We start from the raw sequence: 26,687 nt of genomic DNA, 5'->3' as shown, positions 1-26,687 counted from the left end.
CACCCCTTCTTCTTCCGAACCATTTTCAACATTTCAATGTCAAGTCCCCCACCTTTAAGGAGCTGCTCTGTCCCTTGGCCCCTCTCTTACCAAAGGTGCTTGAACAAGGCGGTTTGTTATGGTGCCCGCCCCCCCCCTCCTCCGCAGTTTTATTTCTGTTTTTCCCCTTTGTCCGAGGCTGTGCCGATTTCCAATGCTCCTTTCTTCCTGTCGGCAGGGATGCCTCTCCATCCACCTAACTTCCATTCGGTTCCGTGGGTCCCATCCCCTCCTCCATGACTGCAGCCATTTCTTCTTCCTTGGAGATCGTAAATTATTGTCCTCCCCACTTGAATCGCAGGGCACATGGGAAGATGCAACAGTAGCAGATTTTGTTTGAACGGAGCCAGCTGGTTACCACTCGCAGCCGTTTAAGTTTGATCAGCGTCGCCTGTGCCAAGTCTTGGAAGAGAACCAGTAGGGTGTCTATAAACTGCACCGGTTCCTGTTTACTTGCCTCCTTCATTATTTCTTCCTTCACTTGATACAAGTGCACCCTAGTTAGCACGTGCGGTGTAAGGTTCCTGCTCAATTGCCATGATGAGTACACGCAGTGGGTACGGTCCAGCACTATTTCTTGCTCGCCCTCTGCACCTAGGATAGACTGGAACAGGCTTTGTACATATTCCTCTAGGTCCCCGTCTGATATTGCTCTCGGGACCTCCCTAATTCTTATGTTTTTCCGCCTTGATCTGTTAACTGTATCCTCCTGTTTATCCAGAATTATCTGCATCTGTTTCTCCACAACCTCCACCCGTTGCGCCAGCACTTCGTGGTCATGTCCTTGCTCACATGTTGCCATCTTCAGGTCGTCCACTCGCATTTCCACTGCCATGACATTCTTATTGATATCTGAAATGGCCTTTGTTAAGTCCACTCTGCTCTCCCTGATATCCTTTTTAAGCTCCTTCAGCATGGCATGCAGATCTGATCTCCTAATTGGAGGTTCCTCCTTTTCCTGGTGAGCGGCCGGCAGAGAGTGGATTTGCGTGCAAGTTTGCTGTTGGGCCCACTTCGGTGCCTCAGCACCCATCATGAGCGTTTTGATATGCCCTGATGGCAGGCCCTTCTGTTTTGCTGAGTGTTTGACCGCCATACTTTCATGTTGGTTGCGCTCTTGTTTTGTCTCTTCACCCCTGGATCTCCTATATAAGGCTATCTGAGAAGGAGGGGCCCCCTCCGTGCTCGCCTCACCTCTAACACTTCTACTGCACACTTTTCCCCCACCGAAAGTCCATGCGAGTTCAAAACTATGGCGTTGGGGGAGATTTCTTTCTGGAAACCCTGACAGGGCTGTTTGAATTTAGGTTGATGTCCCTGCTGAGAAGCTCCTCTTCACCATACCAGCCTCCTCCATTTACATTTACATTTCCCGTCGTGTTATTCTTGCCATTTTGAGCCCCCAAGTATGGAGCTTCTCCCTCTGTCTAAATGTTGGCTTGCACCCAGGGCCTGCTCCCCACCTCCTCCTTTTCCTCCCTCGCTCTCTCCGCTTTAGACCTCCCGTATGTGGTCTTGCCTCCGAGGATTCCCTGCTGCACCTCTCCCCCCGCGGGCTCCTCCAGCACCTAAGTTTCCTCAGCTTACGCTGTCGGCCGTGTGCATTTATGCACATGCTTCGGAGGCCACCCGCCCGGATCGCCACCGTGGTATTCCACGTCTCCAACGCCTGCTCCTATTCTGGCCTTATGATCTCTGCTGCACTGGGGGAGCCGGGGGAGCGCCTCCACACTGACTTGCACTCCCCCAGCTCCTTGCCGGTCGCCCCTCTGCCACCGGGGATTACACTCTAACTTCCCTCGCTCTGGCTGCCCAGGACAGCACTACTTCTTTGCGCGCACTGTGTCGCTTGCCATTTTGTCCCTCCATCCACCTCCACTGGACTTCAGCGTGCCGTCTCTGCCCTTTTGGATTTCGGGCAGCCTGGATTTTTGGCCCACAGCCGCTCAACTGCTTAGGGGACAATCTCCTGCATTATAATGGGATCACATTCTCATTTTAGAGGGATAAATCCACTGGGATGAGATCCACGATCAGGAGCTCATCGGAGACGCATCTGCTAGCGTCTCGGGCTAGCCACGCCCCCTGCCTCATTAATCATTTTTAATACATTCATGGAGTTTCCTTTACATTTGCAACTGTACTATTTGTTTGATTATAGCAATAACGAGTCTTCTTATCACTGGACCATTTTTAGGATCCTGTTAAAAAAAAAAGTGTGAATATTAACGTCTCTTCTAACAAGAGCAGGGTAAGATTGAAGTATGAACACAAATACAGCAACCACAACCCGATGAACGTCACTATTGGAAGGTGTGATGTATTTTTATCACTTAAAACAGATTTTCTCCACAAGATGAATCTGGATATTGAGCTGATCCTAGACGAAGGTGTAAGGTGCGTTCTCATTCGGACACCATTGTGCGGGGTGAGGTGGTGGTCCGACTCTGGTTGATTTGAAGGGCATTTAAGGTCAGGGGTAGGCAATACAGCCATACCTTTTTCAAAGTCAATTTAATCTTGCCAATCCTCTTTGAGGAGGCAGTTGAGTCTGTCACATATTCCGTTTGCTAGGGGGTGATACGCTGAAGAGAACTTGTGTTTTATACTTAATAAAAGCCCTATTTGTTAAAAAAGCTCATTGACAAATGGGGCCCATTATCGGATCTTAGTACTTCACACACACACCCCACCTCGGGTAAACTTTGCGTACTAAAACTTTTCTATGCAAGTGACATCAGGGTGTGCACACAGACATGCTTCAATCCACCTAGAGAAGGGGCACACCACCACCAATAGATACCTATAACCATTACATGTCTGCAGCATATCGACATAATATAGTCAATTTGTAAATGCCGAAACTGACCATTCGGTCGAGGTATTACTCCTCTAATCGATCTCAATGTATGCCCAGCAGTAAACTTTTGTCACACGATGCAATTCACCATAAACAGTGCAACGTGTTGCAACAAATTAGGAATAACCAGTCTTCTGAATTATTTGCAGCAAGACTTTCTCTAGTTACATGTGCGGGGTAATGCAGCTGTTAAAGTTTGCTTTGCTTTTTTTTTTTTTAAACTTTGTTCTGATTGTGGTTTTAAAAAAATTACAACAAGGAAATATGAAGGTTATACATTACGGAAAAATTCCCATTCTCCCCCCTCCCTCCAATGGCACTTCTCCTTCTTGACCGTCTCCCCCCCCCCCCGTTCCCTCTCCGCCCCCCGACCCCCTTTGAACGGTGTCTTCTTCGTCACTTCGCATCAAACACTTAACATTCCGGTGTGGTATGGCAGAGTCTGAACAACCATTGTTAACCAAAGTCTTCAGCTGCTTCCTGGGGTTGTTCCCTACTCTTATGAAATAGTCCGATTGGGGAAGGCCGATCCAAGGGTGGGGGTGCTCCCCCCTCAGCCATCCTATCCACAACAATCAGGTACAATGTCACCTGTCTCCCGTACCAAACCTTTGTCAATCCCCCAGGTACCTGGCAATGAAGTTCCCACACAGTAACTCATGTGGCTCCCCCTTCCCATGGAGCGCAGCAGTTCTCCTTTCCATCCTGCATATATGTATAGCAACATTGATCCAATCTTTTTTTTGCCGGTGGACTAGCACTTTTCCACTTCATGGCTAGGCAGGCCCGTGCTGCCAGCAGCAGAGGCACCGCCATCCCCGTTAGCCTTCTGAGTTCTCCCTCCTCTTCAACCATACCAAATAGTATCAGCAACAGCGTTTTGATAGACAGGATCCCGTCTAATTTTTGAATCCAACCCAGGACCTCGTTCCAGAGCACTTGAATACAGGGACATCCCCACCAAATGTGCCAATTATCGGCCTTTTCCCTGCACAAACTGCAGCATACAGGGTCTTGATGACTGGAACATCTTCGATAGCCTGATCGGATCATATTGCCATCTGTGGAGGAGCCTCCTGATAGAGTGCAACTTATACTGACTCGAGATAGAGGTCCGCAAGGCCCCCATGCGCAGCCTCCCCCAGAGCTCCGGATCCGTTTCTCTTCCCATGTCTCTTCCCCATCTCTGTCTCAAGCTCTCGGTTGACCCCTTTCCTGCCTTCAACAGCGCACTATACATAGCAGAGATAAAGTCCTTTGTTTACCTTCTCTTATCCAATATTTGTTTAAGGGGGGGGTGAGGTCCCTCTGTATCCGCTCTTTCCATTTTTGCTCGTGAGAACCCCCTTTAGTTCAAGGTACGAGAAGACCAAGAGAACGCCTATGCCAACACTTCCTCCAAGTTAGTCATTGGGATAAAAGTGCCTGCTTTCCAGAGATGATCCACCCTCTCCAAACCCGCCTCATAACATGTTTGGAATCTCCCTGGGTTCGGTATAGCCTCCCGGACACGAGGTGGCTCAGGGAAGATGGCCATGTGGTGACCCCTCGCATGTCCACCCTCTCCCTCCCAATCTCCCATATGGTTCCCAGGATCGGGTATTCCCCAATTCTGCACGGTAGCTTACTTCTCAGTGCCCACAGCCACTCTGCTACGGTTCGGGGGCTAAGTTGGTATTATCCAAAAAGACCCACTGGAGTTCCCTCTGCATCCTAAGATGGGGTATAAGGACCTTCAGCTGTACCGCTTCCTAATACATTTTCAAATTCGGGAGTCCCAGCCCCCCCCAATGCCCCCTCTCCTTGGGCAGTGCTAGAACATTGTGCGCCACTCTCGCTTTCTTACCCTGCCACAAAAACTTGAGCATCGCCCCCTTTGTCTCCCGAAAGAAAGACTCCGGGACACGGATCGGGAGCATCTGGAATGCAAACACAAACCTTGGCAGACAAACCAACTTCAGGGCATTTAGGTGCCCCAGCCAGGACATCTTGAGCTTCCCCCATTTAACAAGGTCGGCTCGAAATCCCGTAACAAAGGTTTGCCTCAAAGAGGGCCCCAATCTCCGTAGTGAGAATTATCCCCAGGTATCGCAGTGTATCCCACTGAACCGTTAAGCCAAATGGGGCAAATGTATTCACCTCCTCTTGCTCAACCACTTTCAATGGAAAGAGCAGCAACTTTGCCCTATTCACCTTAAAGCCTTATAATGCACCATATTGCTCGATCAGCTGTATCACCCTTGGCACCAATGTTGAGGGGTCTGTAGGTGCAACTACATGTCATCTGCGTAAAGCGCCACTTTGTATTCCAACCCTCCAATCCCGAGACCTTCCACCTGGGAATCCCCCCTGATTTTCTGTGCCAGAGGTTCTAGGGAGTGTTAGGGAGAATTCTCTGTAAGGCTAATTTCCCAAACCTAGTGAGTCCCCCAGCAGCTTTGCTGGATTTTTGGGGTTTATTTTTCTCCCTCCTGCTAAGAGTGAGATTCTTTTGCTCCCACTCTTAGACATGATTTGAGGTGTTCCTTTAAATTTCCATGTGTTTTATGGGCTATGGGGTCTTTTACTCCATAGAGTCACATGTGTTTTTTGATGTGGGTTACACAGCACCCTCTGTGCCGTAACCCAGGGGTGTCGTAGCAACCCCCCAACATAGACTCCATACCCTGGGACTGACTACTGTCTCCCAGGGCATGTAAAGTCACCATTGGCTTTGCTAGTCCCAAATTATGAACAGAAACCAGTACAAACCATCATATTGTGGACGTACTGGTCGGGGCAATTCGATTGCCCAGGGGTCTGTTGTTCGAGGGGGCACGTCTCCGTCCCCCCTGATCGAGTTTTGGCTGGTGGCAGTGGATACTACTTTTTATATTCGACCGCGAATATATCTCTATGGGATTTTCCCTTTGTTCGAGGCTACCGACTTTATTTAATTCTTAAAGCCTCGAACATACCGCCGGTTTATTTATTTAATATTAATTCACCGGTTGGTATTTTTTGCCGGAACTCGATTCTAAAATGGCGTTTGTGTTCTCTTCTGTGACTCCAACCCAAGTCGAGCCCTTTGTTCCACTTTTTGGCGGGCTTCTCCACAGAAGCTTCCAAAAGTGGTGCCACTCTGTCTGGGTACCAGAGGGGGTGTGGGAGGGGGTTTAGGCACCCTGGACTGAGTTACCTTGGTAACTCAAGTCGCACTCTTGTGTGATTGGGCCGGCTCACCACATGTAAATCTTGGTGTCGATATTCAACAGCAAGATGGGGCGGTAACACCCACTCATTCGGGGAGCTCTACCCTCTTTGTGGATCACAGTTATTAAAGCCCGGGAGAATGATTCTGGGGCTTCCCCAGTCTCCAAAATCTAATTGAAAAGTTGTACCATGAAGGGTAGGAGCGGGAAAATAAATGACCTATCGAATCCTGTAGTGTACCCGTCTTCCCCCGGGGCTTTCCCCAGTGGCAACCTCATCACTGCCCTCTTAATTTCCTTTGCCATTAAAGGGGCTTCCAGTAATGCAGCATCTTCCGTGGACAGTCCCAGCAACCGTGTTTCGGCCAAGTAAGACGATATGGCTCCCCTCCCTGGGTTGGCTTCGGATTTATATAAGGTCTCATAGAACGTTGCAAATTCTTCCTGAATCCCCACCCTCTCCCAGTCCCCTACCCCCTCCCTTTCCTCTGTGGCCGCCACCCATCTCTCCGATCGCTGAACTCATAATCTGGCCACCAGCAGTGTGTCCTGTAGATTTCTCACTATTTGGCCCTCTTACAGAATTTTGAGTTCTTCCCTCTTCATCGCTTCTTGAACTTTATAACCCCCCCATCCCCTCCATGGCATCCCACGCCTCTCGGTCAAGATGCATTATCTCCTCCCTCAGCCTGTTCTCAATTTAGGCCATCTCCCTTTTTTTACTAGAACCCTCCCTAATCAGGAGCCCTCTCCAAGTCGCCTTACCTGCCTCCCAAACAGTCTTCCGGGGGACCTCCCCTGTATCATTAATTCTGAAATATTCCCGTATTTCTTCATAAACCTCCGCTTGAAACACTGGGTGCTTCCACAATGACTCATTGCATCTCCACTTGGACCCCTTGTGTGGCAAGTCACACCTATTCAGCTCCACCATTACCATGTCATGGTCCGACCATGCGACAGCTGTGATCTCCAAACCCTGCGTCACGGGCCCACAACCCGCGTGAGACATACATATAGTCAATTCTAGTGAAGGTACCGTGTGGAACTGAGTAGTAGGTATATCCTTTTTCATTTGGGTGGCGGTGCCGCCATTCATCCCTGAGCCTGTAAACCCCCAGCAACTCCAAAATCTCTGCACACCCCCTTCCAGGTAGGTCTTACGTCCCAGCCCCTCCCACTTGCCTATCCAGCTTAATATCCGCCCATAGGTTGAAGTCAACTCCTAGAATTATATGACTGTAAGCCTTGAGCATCATTTTCGGGAGCGTTTCAACAGGAACCTCAGCTGGCCCTGGTTGCGGCAATAAACAGTCGCAAACTTGAAACGCACTTTCTGTATATTCCCCACAACCAGAAGGGCTCTACCCTCTACGTCTGCCCAAACCTTGTTCACCTCCATTTTCAACTCCCTCCCGAAGAGGATCCCAACCCCTGCCTTCCTCAAGGGACCAGAACCCCAGTTTGTCTCCTCTCTCTCCCCCCAGGACCCCCAGACCTTCCGTTCCTCGCCTTTAGCTTACTTGGTCTCCTGAAGGAACATCACACCCAGACCCGTTCTACAGAACTCCCTGGCCACTAATGACCTTTTCATGGGTGAATTCGTCCCCTTGACATTTAACATCCCCACCCTAAGATGGGCACCGGCCTGAGTAACTGGGTTCACTGCCATTCACGTCCTTCCACACCCACCTCTCTCCTCCCCTCCCCGGGCAGATCTGACCATAACTCTGCCTTCACACCTCTTTAACAACAAAACATGAAGACCCTATTCCTAACCCCCCACACCCCCCTGCCCCTTCATAAACCTCCCCCCCCCCCAAAAGGGCGCCCAACACATTCCGGTTAACATCACCAGGCTGAGCTCGGACCACCAGCTGGGACCCTTTCCGTCCCAGTCCATCTCTTACTCAATTCCATTACCTTTTAACCCCCTTCCCTTTCTGGCCACGTGGTTTGTGACGACCTCTGATACAGCGAGGACCGTTAGCTCCATCTACCCCCTGAGTAGACCCACACTCCTTTATTCTCTCCCCGAACCCCCTCATCTGCCCAAGACCCAAATACCTTCAGCTTCCCAATAATCGTCCCCAACCCTTTGTACCAGATACACTACAAGAGTCCACAGCAGGCGATGCATTCAACTTCGGCCCCTAGGTGTGCCATTGCCTGTCGTCGTCTGACCTTTCACCCCAATTGTACCCGTCCTCAGGTTCACCCAGTAAGTCGGTCATTGCCTTCCTGATATCTTCTTTTTTCCTCAACTTGTGCTTGTGACCATCCAGTTCAAACACAAGAGAGAACGGAAACCCCGATCTGTACCGCACTCCCTTGTCCTGTAGCCACTTTGTCAAGGGCATACACATCCGTCTCCTGGCCTTGGTCATTGAGGACAGTTCCTGAAAGATTGTCACCCTTGTTGAGCCCAGGGTGATCGGGCCGTTCTGCTTTGTCTTCTTCAGAATTTTCATGTCACTGTAGTTGTGAAAGTGAGCTAAAACAGACCTGGTCCCCCCGGGATCCCCTCTCCCCCACTCTGTGGATCCTCTCAATATTTGCCTCATCAATGGAGTTGTCTTCAAATACCAACTTGGTGACCTCGTGGAGAGTCCTCTTCCGATCTTGTTCCGATTCCCCATCCCTATCAGGGATACCGAAGAGCCGCAAGTTGTTCCACCTTTCGCGGTTTTGAGATCATCCATCTTGAATAATAATAATAAAAAAAATTATTTAGCATTTATATAGCGCTACGAACCCGCTGGTATCTGAGCGCTGCTTATAATTACCCACGATGTGTGGTGCTCATTTATCGAACCTCGGAAGGATGAAAGGCTGAGTTTTGGCCCTGCTGGGATTCGAACCTTCATCAGCAGGCTCTGCACAGATGTCAAAGCGAGCGCTCTACTCGCTGTGCTATCGGACCGACTCAGCTCGGCTTCTTCATCTCGGCTCTCGATTTCCCTCATCAGTCGGTCCATTTGTGACTCTAGAGTGATCAAGGAGGTCACTCTACCTCATCCAGGCGCTCCTCCATCTTGTCTAGCCTCTGGCTAATTTTGTCCACCCTACCTCCAATGTTGCCACTCATGTTTCCTATTTCTTCGAGCAGGGCTGCCACATCCTTTTTGGTTGCAGTTGAGTCCTCGGGCATTGCAGTCATTTTGGTCTGTGACACGGTCTCCAGGCTGGGGCGATTCGGAATATATTTATATGTGGCCAACTTCCGCTTCGCATCCATGCACCACTGTCCGTTGTCCCTTATATGATGCTAGTCAGTGCAGTCCACCTGTGCGCCCCTCTGCGAGATGGTCACTGTCACTTATTTATCTGCTTTGATGGCAGCCCGAGGTCTCTCAAGCTTACATCTCTCGAGCCACCAGTGTGGGGGGCCCACACCACTAAGGTTCAGTGTTTTACTTTATCCTCCCTTTTTGCCTTATCCCTTTCTTGGCGTCTGATTCCTGGCTCTCACTATTCTCCTTTTACAACTCTAGGCCTTGTAATATGAATGCGTGCCCGCTGTCCCACTACCTCAGGCTCAAGTTGCTTGGGGTCTCCTTGGACCCAGGAGGAGGGCACACGCCCCGAGAGAGATCAGAGGCCCACCCTCCCTGGGGGAACCATTGTTCTCTGGTCCGTCATTTCAAGTACGTTCCGGGGCCAGGAACTCTGCACGGGTTGGTGGCTGGCTCCTTTTACACAAGGCACTGCTGGGGGACCATGGCAGACAAGGCCCCATTGGAGGCCAGGGGAGAAAGTTTGCACCTCTGTTCCACTTCAACCCACCGTCTTAGAGCTGCTGGCAGGCCCCAGGGGGCTGACTGCTGTCTCTAGCTGCAGAGGGAAAAATGACTGTATCTGGAGAGCCGGGGAGATGCATTCACTTTTCCCTTGGAAGGGAGGTCCCTGTACCCTCTCCCGCCAATCCCCCTTGTGGCTTGTGTGTTGAATGTCTTCAGTCAATATCAGTGCAAACGGATCTTAGTGGCCCCTGCTTGGCCGAGGCAGTTCTGTTACTCTGACCTGCTAGCCCTGACCTTGGCCCCTCAAATAAAGATGCCTCCTCTGTGCAACCTTCTCTTCAGGAGCAGAGGTGTGGTGTTACACCTCGACCCGGCCTCTCTGAACCTGATGGCCTGGCTCCTACACTCCTAGAGTTTGGCGATATACCGCTGCTGTAAGGACATTCTGGCTAGAAACACACTTCTTCCACACTGGCCTGTTACAAGAGTAAATGGAAGTGGTTTCCTGCTGGTGCAAAACAAAAGGCCTTGACCCTTTCTATATGCTGCATGAAGACATTCTACCATATTTGATCTCCTTGGCTAAGGCGAACCTGGCACATTTATCCATCAAAGTGCACCTGTCGGCTATCTCGCAATATACTTGCTCCTCTTCCAGGCCTTCTAAATGGTCCCGTCGTTTGATCAAGGAGTTCCTTAAGGGTCTGTTTCCCTCCTTTCCCCAGTCAGACAACCGCCCGTGGCCCGGGAGTTGAACATTGTCAGCGCACAGCTCATGAGACCTCCCTTTGAGCCTCTACATACATCTTCACTCAAGTTCCTGCCCTGGAAGCCTGCATTGCTGGTTGCCATCATGTCGGCTAGATGTGTAGGCAAGATTCAGGCTTTTCCCTGCAAGCCTCCCTACTTGGTGTTCCACAAATCCAAGGCGATAATGCACATTCATCCTGCCTTTGTGCCCAATGTTCCTTCAGCGTTTCACCTCAATGAGTGTTGGTTCTGTCCATTTTCTTTGGTTCAACGCCCTCCCCTCCGGAACTCTAGCTTTAAAATACTATTTTTCCCGCACTAAGTCGTTCCGGAAGACTACTTGTTTTTTTGTGACTTTTAAGTTTCAATCACCAGGTGGATTTCCTCCTGCATCTGTTTCTGTCATCAGCAAGCGGGTAGGCCTCTCCTTGGCAAGCCCAGGGCTCATTCTGTAAAGGTTGTTGCCACCATGACAGCTTTCCTCTCCAGAGTCCCCTTGCTGGACATATGCAGGGCAGCGACATGGAGATCTGTACACACTGTTACAAGGCTTTACTGTGTTGACCGAGATTTCAAGGAGGAGTCCAAGGTCGGCCAGGCACTTCTGTGTGACCTATTTGCTTGAGTTGAGTATCTCCTGGGTAAGGGTTTCTTCAAGGAGCTTGCCTGCTCCCATTTTGGTTATGTGGTAATGCTTTCTGATCTATACATATAGCATGTGAATCTATGAAAGATCCAATGCTGGAGAAGAAATCAGTTACTTATCTGTAACGCGTGTTCTCCAGCATTGGTATCTCTCACTGATTTACATGCAACCCTCCCACCTAAAGCTTTTATTGGTCCATGTTTCCACTTTACGTGCATTGTTCCAAATTTCAAGATGGCTCCAGGATTGGAGCTAAGGAAGCCCTTTCCATTGGCTGTGGGCAATATGACCCCAAAACGACTCTACTAGAGCACTAAAGTGACTGCAGATTCAATTTTATAAAATAAACTGCTCTATGTTACCAAGGCTTCCCAGCCTGATGACAGGGAATATTCATACAGCATGTGAATCTATGAAAGATACCAATGATGGAGAACAGGAGTTACAGGCATGTAATTTATTCCTTATGGTGAGGGATTGTTATTTCACTGATGGACAAATTATTTAGATGATTGCAATCCAGAGAGGCGGCCATTGTTTGTATCATTCCCATTTCAAATAATTGCCATGGATAATTTTGCAGTGTTTATCTACTCTAAATGTCTGTATGCATCCATACTCTGCCTTCTTTTTTCAATTCCTCATCCCCTTGATCAAATATTTATTACAATGCTTTTTTTCTTGTTAGAAGAGTTAGAACCCTTTTGAATGCCACTTCATGTATGAAAGGAATGTATTTTTCAATAAAGTATAGCCGTAGGAAAGCAACTCAAGATAAACAGTAGCAACTGCAAGGAATGCATAGAAAATTGCATCAAAAATGTAAAATAAGTTCTGTGATGTTAATGTGCTCTGTAATTCTAAAGTAAAATATTGTGTTTATGTTTTAAGAGTGTTCGCATGTTGCTCTTTATGAGGAACAAAATGCAGCTGAAACAATAACTTTATGGATGTTCTTGTCTTAGGTGCAGAAGGCCTCAGAGTCGAGTTTGACCGCCAGTGTTCGACCGAGCGGCGGCATGACCCCCTTACTGTAATGGATGGCGCCAACAGGATAGTGTCAGTCCGATCAGGTGACAAGAGTCATACATGCACATTTATATATGTCATTGTTTTCTTTAGAGGTGCATTCAAATAAACCGCCCCATATATTGTGAGAGAGAACCATAATATTTTTCTGCAAAATACTCATTTGGCGAGTTTCATGTTTTCTTTTTTATTTAATACATATTAGTGTGCTAATTGATTATCCTGCATGATTTTAGATAGTCCGCAATCGATTTGAATTGATTCCACAGGAAGAAAATCAGTATCCGTGTGATGTTTGCTGAAATACTTTTTTGTGTTGTCTGTTGCAAACATTGCATAAGACACATTGTTGGGGGAATGGGGTGTACATGTGGTCCATACTTCTTTTGAAGTGTTTACATTATGAAATTTCAAATTATTTGTAAACTGTGATGCATTGTACACGACCATCATTCCAAGATATTATGCCTGCATGCTCGAAAAACCATCTGGATGTGGCAACTATTCTTTGCCCTCTACAGACTGGTTTCTGTCTCAAGCATGTGACCTAGTTGGCCATGAACAAGCTATGTGATTTCTTCATCAAATGTGGAGAAAGGGGGTAGGACACTTGTAGTGTTGTTGAGCCAGTCTGCTTCCTTCAGCATGGTTGACCACAGCTGTTAAGCCTGAATTCCTATTTTAGGGATACTAGGGCCAATTCTTGGGGCCCCTCAAGGTTTTGTTTTTGCCCAGTCTTTTTTGGTTCCTTAATCTGTTTTTGGTGGCCAGAGGGACTTCTCCCAACGTCCACCTGCCATTACTTCTCTAATAAGGTAAATGGTGTTGGGTCGCCCCTAAGGCACCCAGTACTAAGGATGCCTTTCAAGCACCCATTTCTGTCCTAGGATTATTGTGTCACTATAAATTGGTTTTGAAGAATAGCTTGGTAGTAGCTGTGCTTTAATTTTGCCTTGACTAAAAGTGCAAGCCATTTTAGTGCATTGGTACCCCAATGTTTGTTTTTGGTAACCAATGGGCTACCAATGCGCTTAAAAAAAAATCTGTCTCCTTGCAATTTTGTTTTCTCCCGCAGATTCCTCATCTGATAGATATCCTCATCCAGCTATGCTGCTTAGGAAAAACTTCGACAGGTCGCGTAGTGAACCTCGACTCAGCTGTCGATCCTTCTTGCTTGGTGCTTGGTCATTGGCTCCGGACGTGACGTCAGGCGTCATATATATATACCACGTCATTACACCCCACACCCAAGTTCCTTTTTTCTGTGCACTCGACATGCTGCTTTAGGAATGCAGTGATCAAGTCTTTGACTCTACTTTATGTATTTGCATCAGAATTCGATTTTTTTCCCCGACCGCAAGATGTCAGTAGCCCAGGTTTCGGGTTTCAAGCACTGTTCCGACTGTCACTCCAAAATGTTGGTTACCGACCCGCATGAGATATGCCTCTGGTGTCTCAGCACTGGTTAGGACACAGAGTAGTGTGCATTTTGCACTAAAATATAAGGAGGATAGCCGGGAGGATGGCTCTGGGGCAGCACGTTCGCCCTGGAAGCAAGACGATGCGGAGCAACAGAGGTTTGATCCCCGGGTCCACGCTTGAAAACCTCCATGTATAAAGCGCATTATAAATAACCAATTAAATAAATAAATGCACCCGAAATTGGTGCACAAGCGCTGCTAAACTCGCTTTAGGCCAACTGCCTTCAAAATCTCTGAAGGCATCGGTCCTCGGCGGCTGAGACCGAGGTGCCCACCCACGAAAAAAAGATAAGGGAAACATCAGTGGAAGAAGACGCACTGCCATTCTAGGAGGCGCTCTTGCTTGGCATCGCGCAAGAAAAAGAGGAGCCACCATCGAGACTCTGATTCTTCGAAGGAAGGAGGTAAGCCTTTGGGAGTGGGAAGATTTCAAGGTCGCCAAGTTTGAATTGCTTCAGAAACATGCTGCTGCAGGCGCGTGTGCCACCCCCAAGCAGCAGGCCTCGCAGGCAACAGCGGTGTTCGGTAATACCGACTTTTAGGGAGAATTCTCATAAATGTGCTTTGCTGGATTTTGAGGACTTGATTTTTTTACCTGGAAAGAGTGTGAGCCTTTTTTCCCAGAGTTTTAAGTTAACCCCATAGGCATCTTTTCATGTGTGTTACACAGCACCCTCAGTGCAGTAACACAGGGATGTCATTTTAGACTTCCACAAGGTTTAAATACCTTCTCTGGGATAAGCTACCGTTTCCCAGAGAATGTAAGGTTAAATTGACTTTCCAAGTCGTTTTAAATTCCTAGACCCAGCACACACTATCTTCCTATAGAGTGCTGGAGGGGTTACCTCGTATCCCCTGTGTCTAGAAACTCATGTAGCAGTCAAATGCTACCCTTACAAATTGAATTGGCTGGTGGCACTGCAGCTCTTCATGTTTTCCTTTTGGTGAACAGCACCCATGGATACCCTTATGGCACCCATGGGTGGGGATTCACCCTTGTACCCCTCATTTCTCCAACGTGGGGTCTGGCATGGATTCACATGCTCATGAATATTCCCCGTCATCAGGCTGGGAATCCTCGGTAACGAAAAAATCGGCTCCATTTTCATTTATGAACTTTCTCCTAATAACCAATCACTGAGCTCTGGGTCATACTGCCCCAGCCAATGACTGCCCTCTACCTAAGCCCCTCCTCTGGCAACCATCTTCAGATTTTTAATGCACGTTCTAGTGTTGGGAGCTCTCGAGCTTTTACCACGTTTTTTGCTATTTGAAAGAGTTTTACTCTAGTTTTCGGTCAATCAAGCCTTGTGCTCCATCGATCTACCTTCCGTTAATGGGGACCCGTTTTTCAGATTCTTCTCCGCCCCTCAAGGGCGAATTTCATCAAGTTTCTACGTGGAGAATTCCAGAAGATTCTGCAAGGCCTATGCCCCGTGGACATGTCGGAGGAGGAGGAGGATTCAACCCCCCCCAGCCCCCCTTTTCAGGATTTGTTCCGACTGGGGCTTGCAGAATGTCTTCTAGAATGACGGGCATTCCCAGTGCCTCTACTGCCCGTACCCGGATCCAATGCACGTGGAGGAAGACTGTGCGTTTTGTCAGGAGATGGTGCCCCGTACGCTGAAGGATCGGCATAGGCGGCTCAAGGAATGGCTACAGGCCAAAGCCCCTGCTCTGGGTGGCCCCCAACAACATGCCTCCCCTGCTTCCAAGAAAGCTGATTGGTCTTCTAAGACCTTTGAGGGCACCCCTCCCGCGGGTCTCCAACAAAAGGCTAAGGACCGCGAGTCCCCTGTCACCGGGAACACCGTTGCAACAGGCTCCTCGGTAGCCGGGGTGAGTACGGTGTCTCAGGTGGCTTCAGTCTCCAGCCGCTTTCGGGATCTTCGTCGAAGGGGAAGTCGGACCATCCGGGCAAACTCAAGGAGACACCCAAGACTGCCCTGCCGGAGAAGGCAAAGGGGGATCGGGGCTCTGACCCTCCCCCCTACAGAGAAGGCCGGGGGGTCGGCCAAGGTCAAGCAGGAGAAGGGACCGGTCCAGTCCGTGAAGGCCCAGGTACATCCGGCGAAGGCCCAACCTTCCATCGAAGGGGTGCTGGCGTCCCTGGTGAAGGCTGCCGTGGCAGATCCACAGGGCGAAACCCCGAAGGTGAGAATATCCCTCCCGCGGAGGGAGTCCTCTTTTCAGCCAATCGAGAAGACACCGTAGAAGGTGCCAGTCATTTCCCTGGAACCATCCCCTCTGGTCGCAGAGAAGGTGCGGGAGGGCCAGAGGACCTCCAGGGCACCGATATCAACTCAGAGGAGGATCTTACCTGCCTCCAGACCATCCAAGAGGTTGTGACCTTCGGGAGCAGACCCTACGAGGAGGGTTCTGACAAAGGTGACAATGAAGACGAGGAAAAGCAGGGCATCGAGGACGACCAACCTGCGCCTCGGGCACCAGTTCTACCTCCACCTCAGTTGCCACTGCCGCCTCAGCGGCCACCTGGAGACATCTTAGTGGACATTCTCTCGACCTTGCATACTCTGGTCTCTGAAATACGGATGAGGATGCCTGTTATCCTGGCGGCCCCTCCAGTGGTGGCGGTACCGACGGGGGAACCGCCGGCCAAGAAGAGGAAGGTACACCCTGCACCACCTTGGCACCCTTCGCCTCCCTCCCTCTCTCTCTCTCTCTCTCTCTCTCTCCCTCCTCCCCCCGAGGGATGAGACAGATCCTGACACAGCCACGACGGGAACTGGCATGGATGACGACTGCTGTTTGGGGCACCTCTCGTCTCCACCGTCCAGATACTCCGCGCCTGACGAGATAGGCTTGTTTCACGCAATGATCTGCAGGGCTTCGGAGCTCTTCCAGCTGGTTCCAGAGGAGAAAGGGGGCTTCCTGTATCAGTGAGGCAGAGAGAAAGACATCATCTCTGTCCCACTCCTGGATGACATTTGGGATGAGGGCCACGGCCCCGGCAAAGAGGGACCGATATGAGAAGTACAGGGTGCCGGACTCTGCGCCCAAATGCTTGTGGTCCCAGCCTTCGACCGATTTGGTGGTGTCAGCAGCAGCCAAGAAGAAGCCTTCAGGCTCCTCTTCTTCGATGGGCTCCACCTCTCCAGACAGTGAGGGGAAGAAGTTAGATGCCATGGCACAACAGGTTATCTCCTCAGCAGCGACTAACATCAAGGCTGACAATGCCCTCGCCATCGTGGCACACTATGACCGGGAGCTGTGGTTCAAGATCACTCCCATTCTGGACTTCCTCCCCGAGGACAAGAGGTTGGAAGTGCTGGAGATTCTGCAGGTAGGTGAGGTGGCGTCAGACCACGCCATCACGGTGGCCACAGACATCGCCGACACGGGATTCCACCAAATGGGCAACAGCGTTTGCCTTTGGCGGGGCTGGCTTAGGGCCACCAATTTTCATCAAGAGTGTTGGACATGCCCTTTGATGGGGACAATCTGTTTGGGAGGGCTGGAGATGAGTCGCTACAAGCCATCAAGACGTAGACAGACACAGCTCGTGTCTTGGGCACGCTTCAACAGCGACGGCTGTCCTTTCGAACCTCGGGCAGCAAGTCCCATGGATCCTCCAAAGGTTTCAGCGGGAGTTTCTCTTAACGCCAACCATCCCGCTCTTCGGCCCAGAAAACCAATAGAGGCCGCTCCAAGAATTTCGGAGGAGGATGTCGCCAGGGTGCCCAAGGTTGGCCATTCGACGTCCAAGCAGGATTGAACCGGCCGTGGTGTCGGGCCCTCACCGGTGGGCCACCTGGCGAACTTCGTCAGCGTGTGGAAGAGTAGCTCCACTGACCGCTGGGTGCTGGATGCTTTCGCCCACGGACACACCCTGGAGTTTCGACAGAAGTGTCCCCGAATACCAACGGTGGCCCGGCAGGAAAACCACGTCTCTCAGCTGCTGCTGGAGGTGCGGGCCATGCTAAGGAAAGGCACGATGGAGCTCATCCCAAAGAGGCTGCGGAGTGTACTCAAGGTACTTCCTCGTGAAAAAGAAGACCGGAGGCTGGAGGCCCATCCTAGACCTCTGTCGGTTAAATAAGTACATCAAGTCTCAAAAGTTCCGGATGGTAACTCTTCAGCACGTGTTCGGACAGCTTGAAGAGGGAGACTTTCTGTCGTCGCTGGACTTGGAGGATGCATACTTCCACATACCCATTCACAAGAAACACCGCAAGTTTCTGCACTTCGTGGTTCGGGGGAAGCATTACCAATTCAATGCCCTTCCCTTCGGATTGAAGTCGGCCCCAAGGGTTTTCACCAAGTGCCTGGCCCCGGTGGCGGCCCATCTACGATTACAAGGGATTCGCGTGTACCCTTACCTGGACGACTGGCTCATCCGGGCAAAGTCAAAGGACATTGCTGTCGATCACACAGCGAGGACAGTTCGCCTTCTGACAGATCTGGGCTTCTCAGTGAACTATGCAAAGTCCTGCTTGACTCCATCGCAGGACATGCTGTTTCTGGGATCCAGACTCAACAAGGTGTCATGCCTGGCGTCTCCGTCAGAGGAGCGGGTAGCGTCCAACTTGGGCAAGGTACAGTGGCTGTTGGCACTGAAGATCACTTTGGTGAGGACCATCAAGTCGCTGCTCGGCATGATGTCGTCATGCATCTACCTCATCCGACTTTGCAGGCTACGGATGCGTCCACTACAGGAGTTCGTAGACGACCGTTTGATTCAAGTGTCGGGAAGCTTCCAGGACAAGATCACGCTCGACGAGTGCTTCCATCAGGCGATAAGGTGGGGAGTTTGTGCACATCTGACCGGAAGCGCAGATTTCCGGACCCCACCGAACCAGATGACGGTCACGACAGACGCCTCCCTGGAAGGGGCTCACACCGGAAATCTTCAAGCAAGAGGCCTGTGGCTACCAGAGGAGAAGACGTTGCGCATCAAAGTTCTTGAGCTGTGAGCAGTGTTTTGGGCCCTCAAGTCCTTCCTTCCGTCCCTCAAGGGCAAGGTGGTGCGGGTCTTCACGGACAATACCACCACGATATTTTACATGAGGAAGCAGGGGGCACCAGATCACAGCGCTTTCCAAAGCAGCGCAGGACCTGTGGCACCGGGCCGTAGCCCAGGGGATGTTCCTCATCCTGTTTCATCAGGCATGAGTGAAGAATGCCATCACCAACTCGCTCAGCAGGGAGCTGCGCTCTTGCCACGAGTGGGAACTTCGACAGGACCAAGTGGATCTCCTTTTCAGCAGATGGGGCAATCCCTAGATCGATCTGTTTGCGCGGCGATGAACACCAAGTGCCGGAGGTTCGCCAGCAGGTTTCCCCAGCTGGGGAGCATGGGGGATGCATTCTCATTCCCCTGGGACGGCTTGTTTATGTATGCATTCCCTCAGTTTGCCGTTGCTTCTGCGACTCATCAATCAACTCACACGGTCCCGGTGCAGGATGACCCTCGTCGTCGAGACAGATGTGGTACCCGGACCTTCTCAGCATGTCAGTGTCCCCTCCAGTCAATCTTCTGGTTTTCACAGATCTTCTTGCCAGGGATGGAGGTGCAATTCTGCACCACAACCCAGGATTGCTGAACCTGAAGGCCTGGCTCCTGCAACGTACGAGTTCGGTGGATACGATTTCCCAGCAAACTGCAAGGAGGTGCTTGCCAAGGCCAGAGCGTCATCTACACTAAAATGCTATGGACATAAATGGAAGAGGTTCGCCATTTGGTGCCGTGAACAGAAGATCGACCATCAAAGTCACAGCTCTGCAGGTACTGCCGTATTTGCTGTCATTGGCTAAAGCAGTACTGGCACATTCCTCCATCAAAGTTCATCTGGCAGCAATCTCCCGCTACACCAGATCTCTGGGACAGTCGTCGTTATGGTCATACCGTCTGGTTAAAAAGTTTGTCAAAGGACTGTTCCGTTTGTTCCCGCCAGTGAAGGCTCCAGCCTGGCGTGGGAACTCAATGTGCTGCTGACTAGGCTCATGGGACCCACTTTCGAACCTATGCATTCAGTTCCGCTTAAGTTTTTGTCGTGGAAAACGGTGTTTCTGGTGGCAATCACCTCTGCATGACGGGTGGGAGAGATTCAGGCCCTGTCCTGCAAGCCACCTTACTTGACTTTTCACGATACAAGGGTAGTGCTGAGGACGCACCCCTCCTTCTTTCCCAAGGTGCCGTTGGACTTTCATCTAAACAAGCCCTTGGTGTCGCCTGTTTTTTTCTGACGCCTTTGTTGCCTGCTGAAAGGACTTTGCACTCGCTGGATGTGGCTAGAGCCCTGAAGTTCTATGTGGACCGCACAAAGCGTTTCCGGAAGACGTTGCAACTTTTTGTGAACTTTGGCCCTGTGAACCATGGGAAGGCCCTCTCCAAGGCTTCCATTTCCAGGTGGCTCTCCGGCTTCATCACCCATTGTCCCCGGTTGGAGAACCCACAGTTGCCTGGCCGTCCGAGAGCCCATTCGACCAGAGCGATATCTGCAACTACAGCGTTCCTGTCTGGTGTGCCCCTGCTGGACATCTGCAGGGCTGCTACGTGGAGTCTGGGTCGGACTGGGACAAGAAATAGGCCCGGCCACCCCTCGCCTCAAAAAAGTGGCCCACCCCTCGCCTCTTGACCCTTGACCTCTGATGACATTGCTGGAAGTGATGTCCTGGGAAGCGATGAAACACAACCTTTCACCCCTTTGACAAAACAGGAAGTGGCATCAAATAGCATTGTTCAGAAGTACACTAAATTACTGTGAATCCAAGCAGACGTACAAGGCCAAATGATATGTTATTGTATAGCACTTACTCGTATTCTTTTTTATAGAACAAATATGCATACAATATCACCCAACCTGTGTTGATACTTATTTATCGACCTAAGAAGGATGAAAGGCTTTTTGAAAAAAAAAAAAAAACATTGGAAAAGAAAATTCACATTTTTTGTTTCCAAACCGGCCCAGGCATGGCCAGAAACCGGCCCCCACTCCCCAGGGACGATTTCGTCCCGGCCACAGGCCAAAAGGCCGAGGGCCCAATCCAACCCTGTGTGGAGTTCGACGCACCCCTTCACGAAATTCTACTGCGTCGACAGGGATTCCAGAAAGGAGTACAGAGTCGGCCAAGCAGTGCTGCGCAACCACTTCGCTTGAAGGTGAGCCTGGTGAGGAGGTAAGAAATGCTTATGTTGAGCCTTTCCACCTCCCGTGGTTGTGCATGTGTGTGCTGCTATGTATTCTTTATTCATGAGCATGTGAATCCATGCCAGACACCATGCTGGAGAAGGAACAAACAAGTTACTTACCTGTAAATGTTGTTCTCCATTATGGTTCTGGCATGGATTCACATGCGAACCCTCCCGCCTGCCCCTCTGCGGCTCTTCTCTTGGTCCTACTGCCACTTTACGTGCTACCAAAGCTGAAGATGCCTGCCAAAGGAGGGGCTTAGGTAGAGGGCAGTCATTGGCTGGGGGCTAAGCTAGGGGGTCTTCCCAGCTAAGGCTTCAGCATGCTCAATTTTCAGATGACAACTAGGACATCATTGAACAGGCCAAGAGGCCCTCTACTCGGGCCCAGTATAAGAGTAATTGGACTAGGTTCTGCCATTGTGCTTGTGACAAGGGTCTGGATCCCGTAAACCTGTCCGATGAATGACGTACTGACTTTTTCAGCACACCCGGTTCATTTGAGATTTCAGGTGGATACTTGCCGCACTTATTTGGCGGCCATTGGCGCTTAAAAGAATTCCCCTGAGCATTTTTTCCGCAGCCATCTCAGTAGTTAAGGCCCAGCTCAAAGGGTTGTCTAGGCTTTTTCATCCGGTACATAGGCCGCATCGGTCTGGGACCTCAATGTGGTTCTGGCAGCTTTGCAGTGCGAATCCTTCGAGCCGATGGCCTCTGTGGTTATATTGGTAGCTCTCACCTCTGCACACAGGGTCAGCGAGCTGCAGGCATTGTCTTTGTGTGTGCCCTGCAGTAATTCACTCTTGTTACCAGAAGTAGGCAAACCTTTCTTACTACATAATTTTGTTAAGTAGTTAACCTTGTTTATAAATAAGGTTTCAGTAGTCTTTCCATAATGGCATCAGCAATAGTACTTAACAGGCCTAAACTTTTTTAAGTTAAGTGTTCTGAGTAACATGCGCTATAAGATCACCCCAGTGAGCCTTCACTGCATGCCCATCCCTGTATCCTCACGGCGGTGCACCAATTGTTAAGATGGGTTTTCAGAATCAGCCCTTTGAGCATATTCTGAGAGGCCACCCTAGTCTGGTGAACAGGGACAAACACTAATGTCTAGCCAAACTATCTTGGCAGTGTGGATGAGCAGCTTTTATAAAGTTTCACAAATGTTTGCTTGGGACAGAAAGCAGTTCTAACTGTTCCAGAAGTTAATGAAATCAAAAGGATAGTCTTTAAGAGAGACCTAGCGGGAGGCAAAGGGGAGAGATAGGGCTAGGACCTGACGCCCATAGAAACCTATGGAGACTTGGGGAAGGGGGCAAAACAGATGTTTTCTCAACCGCTGTGCATCTGATTTTCTCAAGGACCACCATAGAAGTTCCTGAAATTGATTGGCCCTCTCTATGCATGCCTTGGTTCAGTTAGAGTAAGCCCAGGGGTTGCAGGTGCAAAGGTCACTTCAGGAGTTACACCTTTTATGGACACTGTTCAGTTGGACACCCAGGACTCGCCAACTTTGAGATCACCACTCCGTTGACGACCTCAGAGGACTCCCAGGACGCAATGCAGGTGGCAAACAGTGCTTGCCACTTGACAATAATGGCAGAAGACTACTCTCGTGCCGGAAACCAACTGGTCCTGCAAGGCCCCTCTTCATGGTGGAGAGCTGAAACTTCAGTGAAATGCTTCCTGTTCCATAAGCTGAGGATCGACGTAGTCCCAGATCTGCATAGAGACAGGGCTTTGTGGAGGAAAGTTATGTTATGTTATGTTATTTTGCATTTATATAGCTCCTTATATACCATTGGTATGGTCTGAAGGCGCTGGTAGGTTTAACGCCCTTGGGAACCGAAGTTCAGGTCAGTAGAGAGAGTCCAAAAAGTGCATGTGCGCACCAGGTATGTGTGCAGCTGGTCTGGATTTCATGTGGTAGCTGCTTCTTAGCGGTAGGTGTGGTGGTTGAGAGATCAGGAGTATGTGGTCGCTCTGGCCAGAGTTATCCAGATCGAGTGTGGCTGCGTTAGGCCTGAGGAGAACGCCTGGCTGGGTGGTGTGAAACCAGCAATGTTTACATAGAGTGATGTGGAGTGAGCGGGAGATGTTGATATGAGAACAGTTATATCGAGTGGTGTCATAGTATCTCTGTGTTCTAGATGAGTGGTGGTGTAAAGGAGAGAGTGAGCGTGGGGTGTGGTATGATGTATTCTCTTTCAAATGTTCCCTATATTCCAACGCATATTATGAACGTCACGCATCCGTGTGAACAGGTCCGTTCTATGCATTTTGTTCATTTCAGGCGTTCATGATTGCCTTACACATTCATCTCTGCTTGACATATTCACGCTCAACATACTATTCATCCGCTCTATGTACTCATCCATTCAGCATATTCGTCCGTTCATCATATTCATCCAATCTATAACTCCAACGGCTCTCTGCGTTCATCCGCTTCGTATACATTTGTTCGTTCCACATACACTCATTCGCTCCATGCACACTCGTCCGGTCCACAACACTCGTCCGGTCCACAACACTCGACCGGTCCACCCACTCTTCGGCACAACATACCGCTTGTCCGCTTGACAATACTACTCGTCTGTACTACTCTACGAATCCGTCCGTTCGACACACTCATTCGCTCTATGTATTTATCCGCTGCCGACACCTATCTGATCTACACTCTCATCCGCTTCACACACACAGCCGCTCCACACACTCATCCGCTCCACACACTCATCCGGTCTCCCCACACATCTGCTCTCCACTCTCGTGCGCCCTCCACTCTCGTGCGCCCTCCACTCTCGTGCGCCCTCCACTCTCGTGCGCCCTCCACTCTCGTGCGCCCTCCACTCTCGTGCGTTCTCCCCTCTCGTGCGCTCTCCACGCTCATGCGATCCCCATGCTCATCCTCTCTACTTGCTCGTTCGCTCTCATACGTTAGTCTGGTCAAACGTTCATCCAGTCAATACGTTTGTCTGTTCAGTATAGTCATCAGTTCTACGCCCTCCTGTGTTCAGTTCTCTTCTCTGTATTTGCGTAATCGTCAACTCTACACATACTCATCAACTCTATACGTTCGACCGTTCTACACACCCATCCATTCTATGAACTCATTGGCTTTATGCTGTTCATCTATTTCTTCCAATATTTATACTCATATGGTCTTTCTAGTCGTCTGTTTTTCCGCTCATGCACCCTTCTACTTATTTTGATCTATTTTACTCGTTTAGCTCTGTTTATTTATTATTATATTTTTTTTAACATTCGAGTTTATTTGGCTGTCAATTTCTCACTTCAGGTAGTTCGTTGGGTCGGTGTTATTGAGATGATGCTAGTTTGGAAACCGGATGGTTTTATGGGAAGAGCCAGGTTTTCAGTAGTTTGCGCAAGGACGTTAAGTCCTCAGTTAGGCGGATGTGGGGTGGGAGCGAGTTCCACAGGGTTGGAGCCAGGGCTGAGAATGATGATCCGCCTAACCTGACTGAGTTTGTTTTAGGAATTGCAAGGAGGCCGGCTGAACTTGATCTTAGGGTGCGAGTGGGATGATAAGGTATTAGTTTGTCTTGAAGATATTGAGGTCCGGTTTTATGCAGTGCTCGATGGGAGAGGCATACGGTTTTGAAAGCCACTCTACGGGCTACCTGGAGCCAGTGCAGTGTCTTAAGGGCTGGGGATACGTGGTCTCTTGGACCGAGCGCAAGTAGCATTTTGGCCGCCGCGTTGTGCGCCCTTTGGAGTTTATTCAGTTGGTAGGCATAGATTCCGAGGTATAGGGGGTTTCCGTAGTCCAGTCTGGATATAACGATTGATTGGACCGCGGAGACTCTGTTGAGAAATGAGAGTTATGGAAAGATGCGCCTAAGGGTTTCAAGGTGGTAGTGGCAGGACTTTGAGACATTGTTGACTTGGCGTGAGAGTGTTAGGTCGGAGTCCAGTGTGCATCCTGTGTTGAAGGGTGTTGGTTAGTTGCCCATGGCGGGTGGCCAGGGTAGTGGGTTCGTAAGAAGATTGGAGTTGCCGCAAACCATGATTTCTGTTTTGGATGGGTTTAACAAGAGGTGGCTTTGGGTCATCCAGAGATCTATGTTAAGGAGGCAGGATGCCAGGTCAGGTTGGGAGTTTGGTTTCGAGTTCAGGAATTTTAGAATTAGTTGAGTGTCGTCGGCGTAGTTGTAACATAGGATGTTGTGTGAGCGAATTATTGGTGGGAGGGTGATCAGGTAGAGATTGAACAGGAGGGCGAATAGACATGCTCCTTGAGGGACTCCCGTGTCGACTGGTCGAGCTTGGGAGGTGAAGCTGGAGAGTGTCGTTATTTGGTGACTGTCTTTGAGGAATGAGGCTATCCATTTAAGAGCGGTTCCACGGATTCCTAGGCAGTGGAGGCGGTCTAGGAGGATTGAGTGATTGATCGTGTCGAAGGCGGTGGATAGGTCGAGAAGGATTAGTGCGGCGCATCCCGCTGAGTTTGCTATCATTTTAAGGTCGTCCCAGATCGAGGTTAGGGTGGTTTCAGTTCCATGAGGTGTTCTGAAACCTGATTGGGCGGGGTCTAGGAGATTGTTGGCTTCGACGAAGGCATTTAGTTGAGAGTAGACGGTTCGGTCAATGACTTTGGCAAGGAACCTGGTGTTTGAGATTGGGCGGTAGTTTTTGGGCTCGAGAGGGTCGAGCAAAGGTTTTTTAATTAGAGGTTTTACGTGCACCGTTTTGAATGCTTCGGGAAAGATACCAGAAGAAAGGGAGCCATTTATGATGGATCTTGCGTGTTCTCCTGCACAGGTGGAAGCGAAAATTTCTTTAAGGGTTGTGGCTGGGCAGGGGTACAGTGGTGATCCAGATGGTTTGCGGGCAGATAGAAGTTTGAGAAATTGTTCTGGTGATATTAGACTAAAAGATTCGAAAGTTGGTTGCGTAGCGGTCGCAGCTGATGGGCTGGCCGGTATGGGCGGCGGGTTGTCTGGTGCCTGTAGGAGAGCCAGTTTGGTGTTTAGCGTTTTTGTCCTTTCAATAGCCGTGGTGTAAAAGTGGAGGGAGAGTGAGTTGCACAGTGATTGTGACGGAGTCGGGACGGTTGTATAACAAGCTGGATTGGTGAATTCGGAGATGATTTTGTGGAGTTCTTTGCTTGGGTTTTTGCTGTTTAGGATTCTGGTGTTGTAGTGGGCTTTTTTTTCTTTCCGGATTTCTGCCTTGTACCGATACAGGTGTCGGGCTAAGGTGGTCCTGCTCTCGTGGGTTTTCTCTTTCTGCCAATTGCGTTCAAGGTGTTTGTAATGTCCCGGGAGGATAGCACAGCGGCAGCGTGCGCGTCTTGGAAGCAAGACGACACAAAGCAACAACAGGTTCGATCCCCGGGTCCGCGCTTAGAAACCTCCGAGTGTTTAAGCGCGTTATAAATACGTAACTAAGACAAAGAAAAATCACAACTAAGAAAAACTAACAATTCCTGTAACAGCGCCTCGATGCCTGCGGGCTGTGTGAGCGCTTTATAAATGTAAAAAATAAATAAATAAATAAAATAAATGTCGTTTAGTGGTCTTCAACTCAGGAGTGAACCATCTGGGGAAAGGGCCATGACGGGATGATGGGTTTGCAAGGGGGGGTGAGTCGCATCAGAGATGCGTTGAGTCATGAGTCAAAGGCATCAGGGGTTAGATGGTTGTTGGGACGGCAGGTGGGTGGTGGAGATTGGAGGAGTTCCTCGGCTAGGTTCGGGGTGATTATTAGTTTTTTCCAGCATTTGCGTAGGTTCGGAGGTTCCGATGCGAGTACTGGAGGGGGGCCGGGTGAGT

At 49.9% G+C, this 26,687-nt stretch overlaps 1 protein-coding gene across 4 annotated transcripts in view; it reads left to right on the top strand.

Annotated features, from left to right (window-relative positions):
* Positions 1-26,687, top strand: part of HERC2 (HECT and RLD domain containing E3 ubiquitin protein ligase 2) — a 2,956,340-nt gene that overhangs the window by 2,239,817 nt on the left and 689,836 nt on the right. For all 4 annotated transcript variants that reach the window (XM_069636605.1, XM_069636607.1, XM_069636603.1 and 1 more), the window contains exon 71: positions 12,195-12,302. In XM_069636605.1, coding sequence (XP_069492706.1) covers positions 12,195-12,302 — 108 coding nt within the window. The remainder of the gene's footprint in view (positions 1-12,194; positions 12,303-26,687) is intronic.

This window comes from Ambystoma mexicanum, chromosome 7p (assembly GCF_040938575.1).
Source record: "Ambystoma mexicanum isolate Mex_15411 chromosome 7p, UKY_AmexF1_1, whole genome shotgun sequence".
In the NCBI taxonomy this organism is placed as follows: Eukaryota; Metazoa; Chordata; class Amphibia; order Caudata; family Ambystomatidae; genus Ambystoma; species Ambystoma mexicanum.
This window is presented reverse-complemented; position numbering and strand designations above follow the sequence as displayed.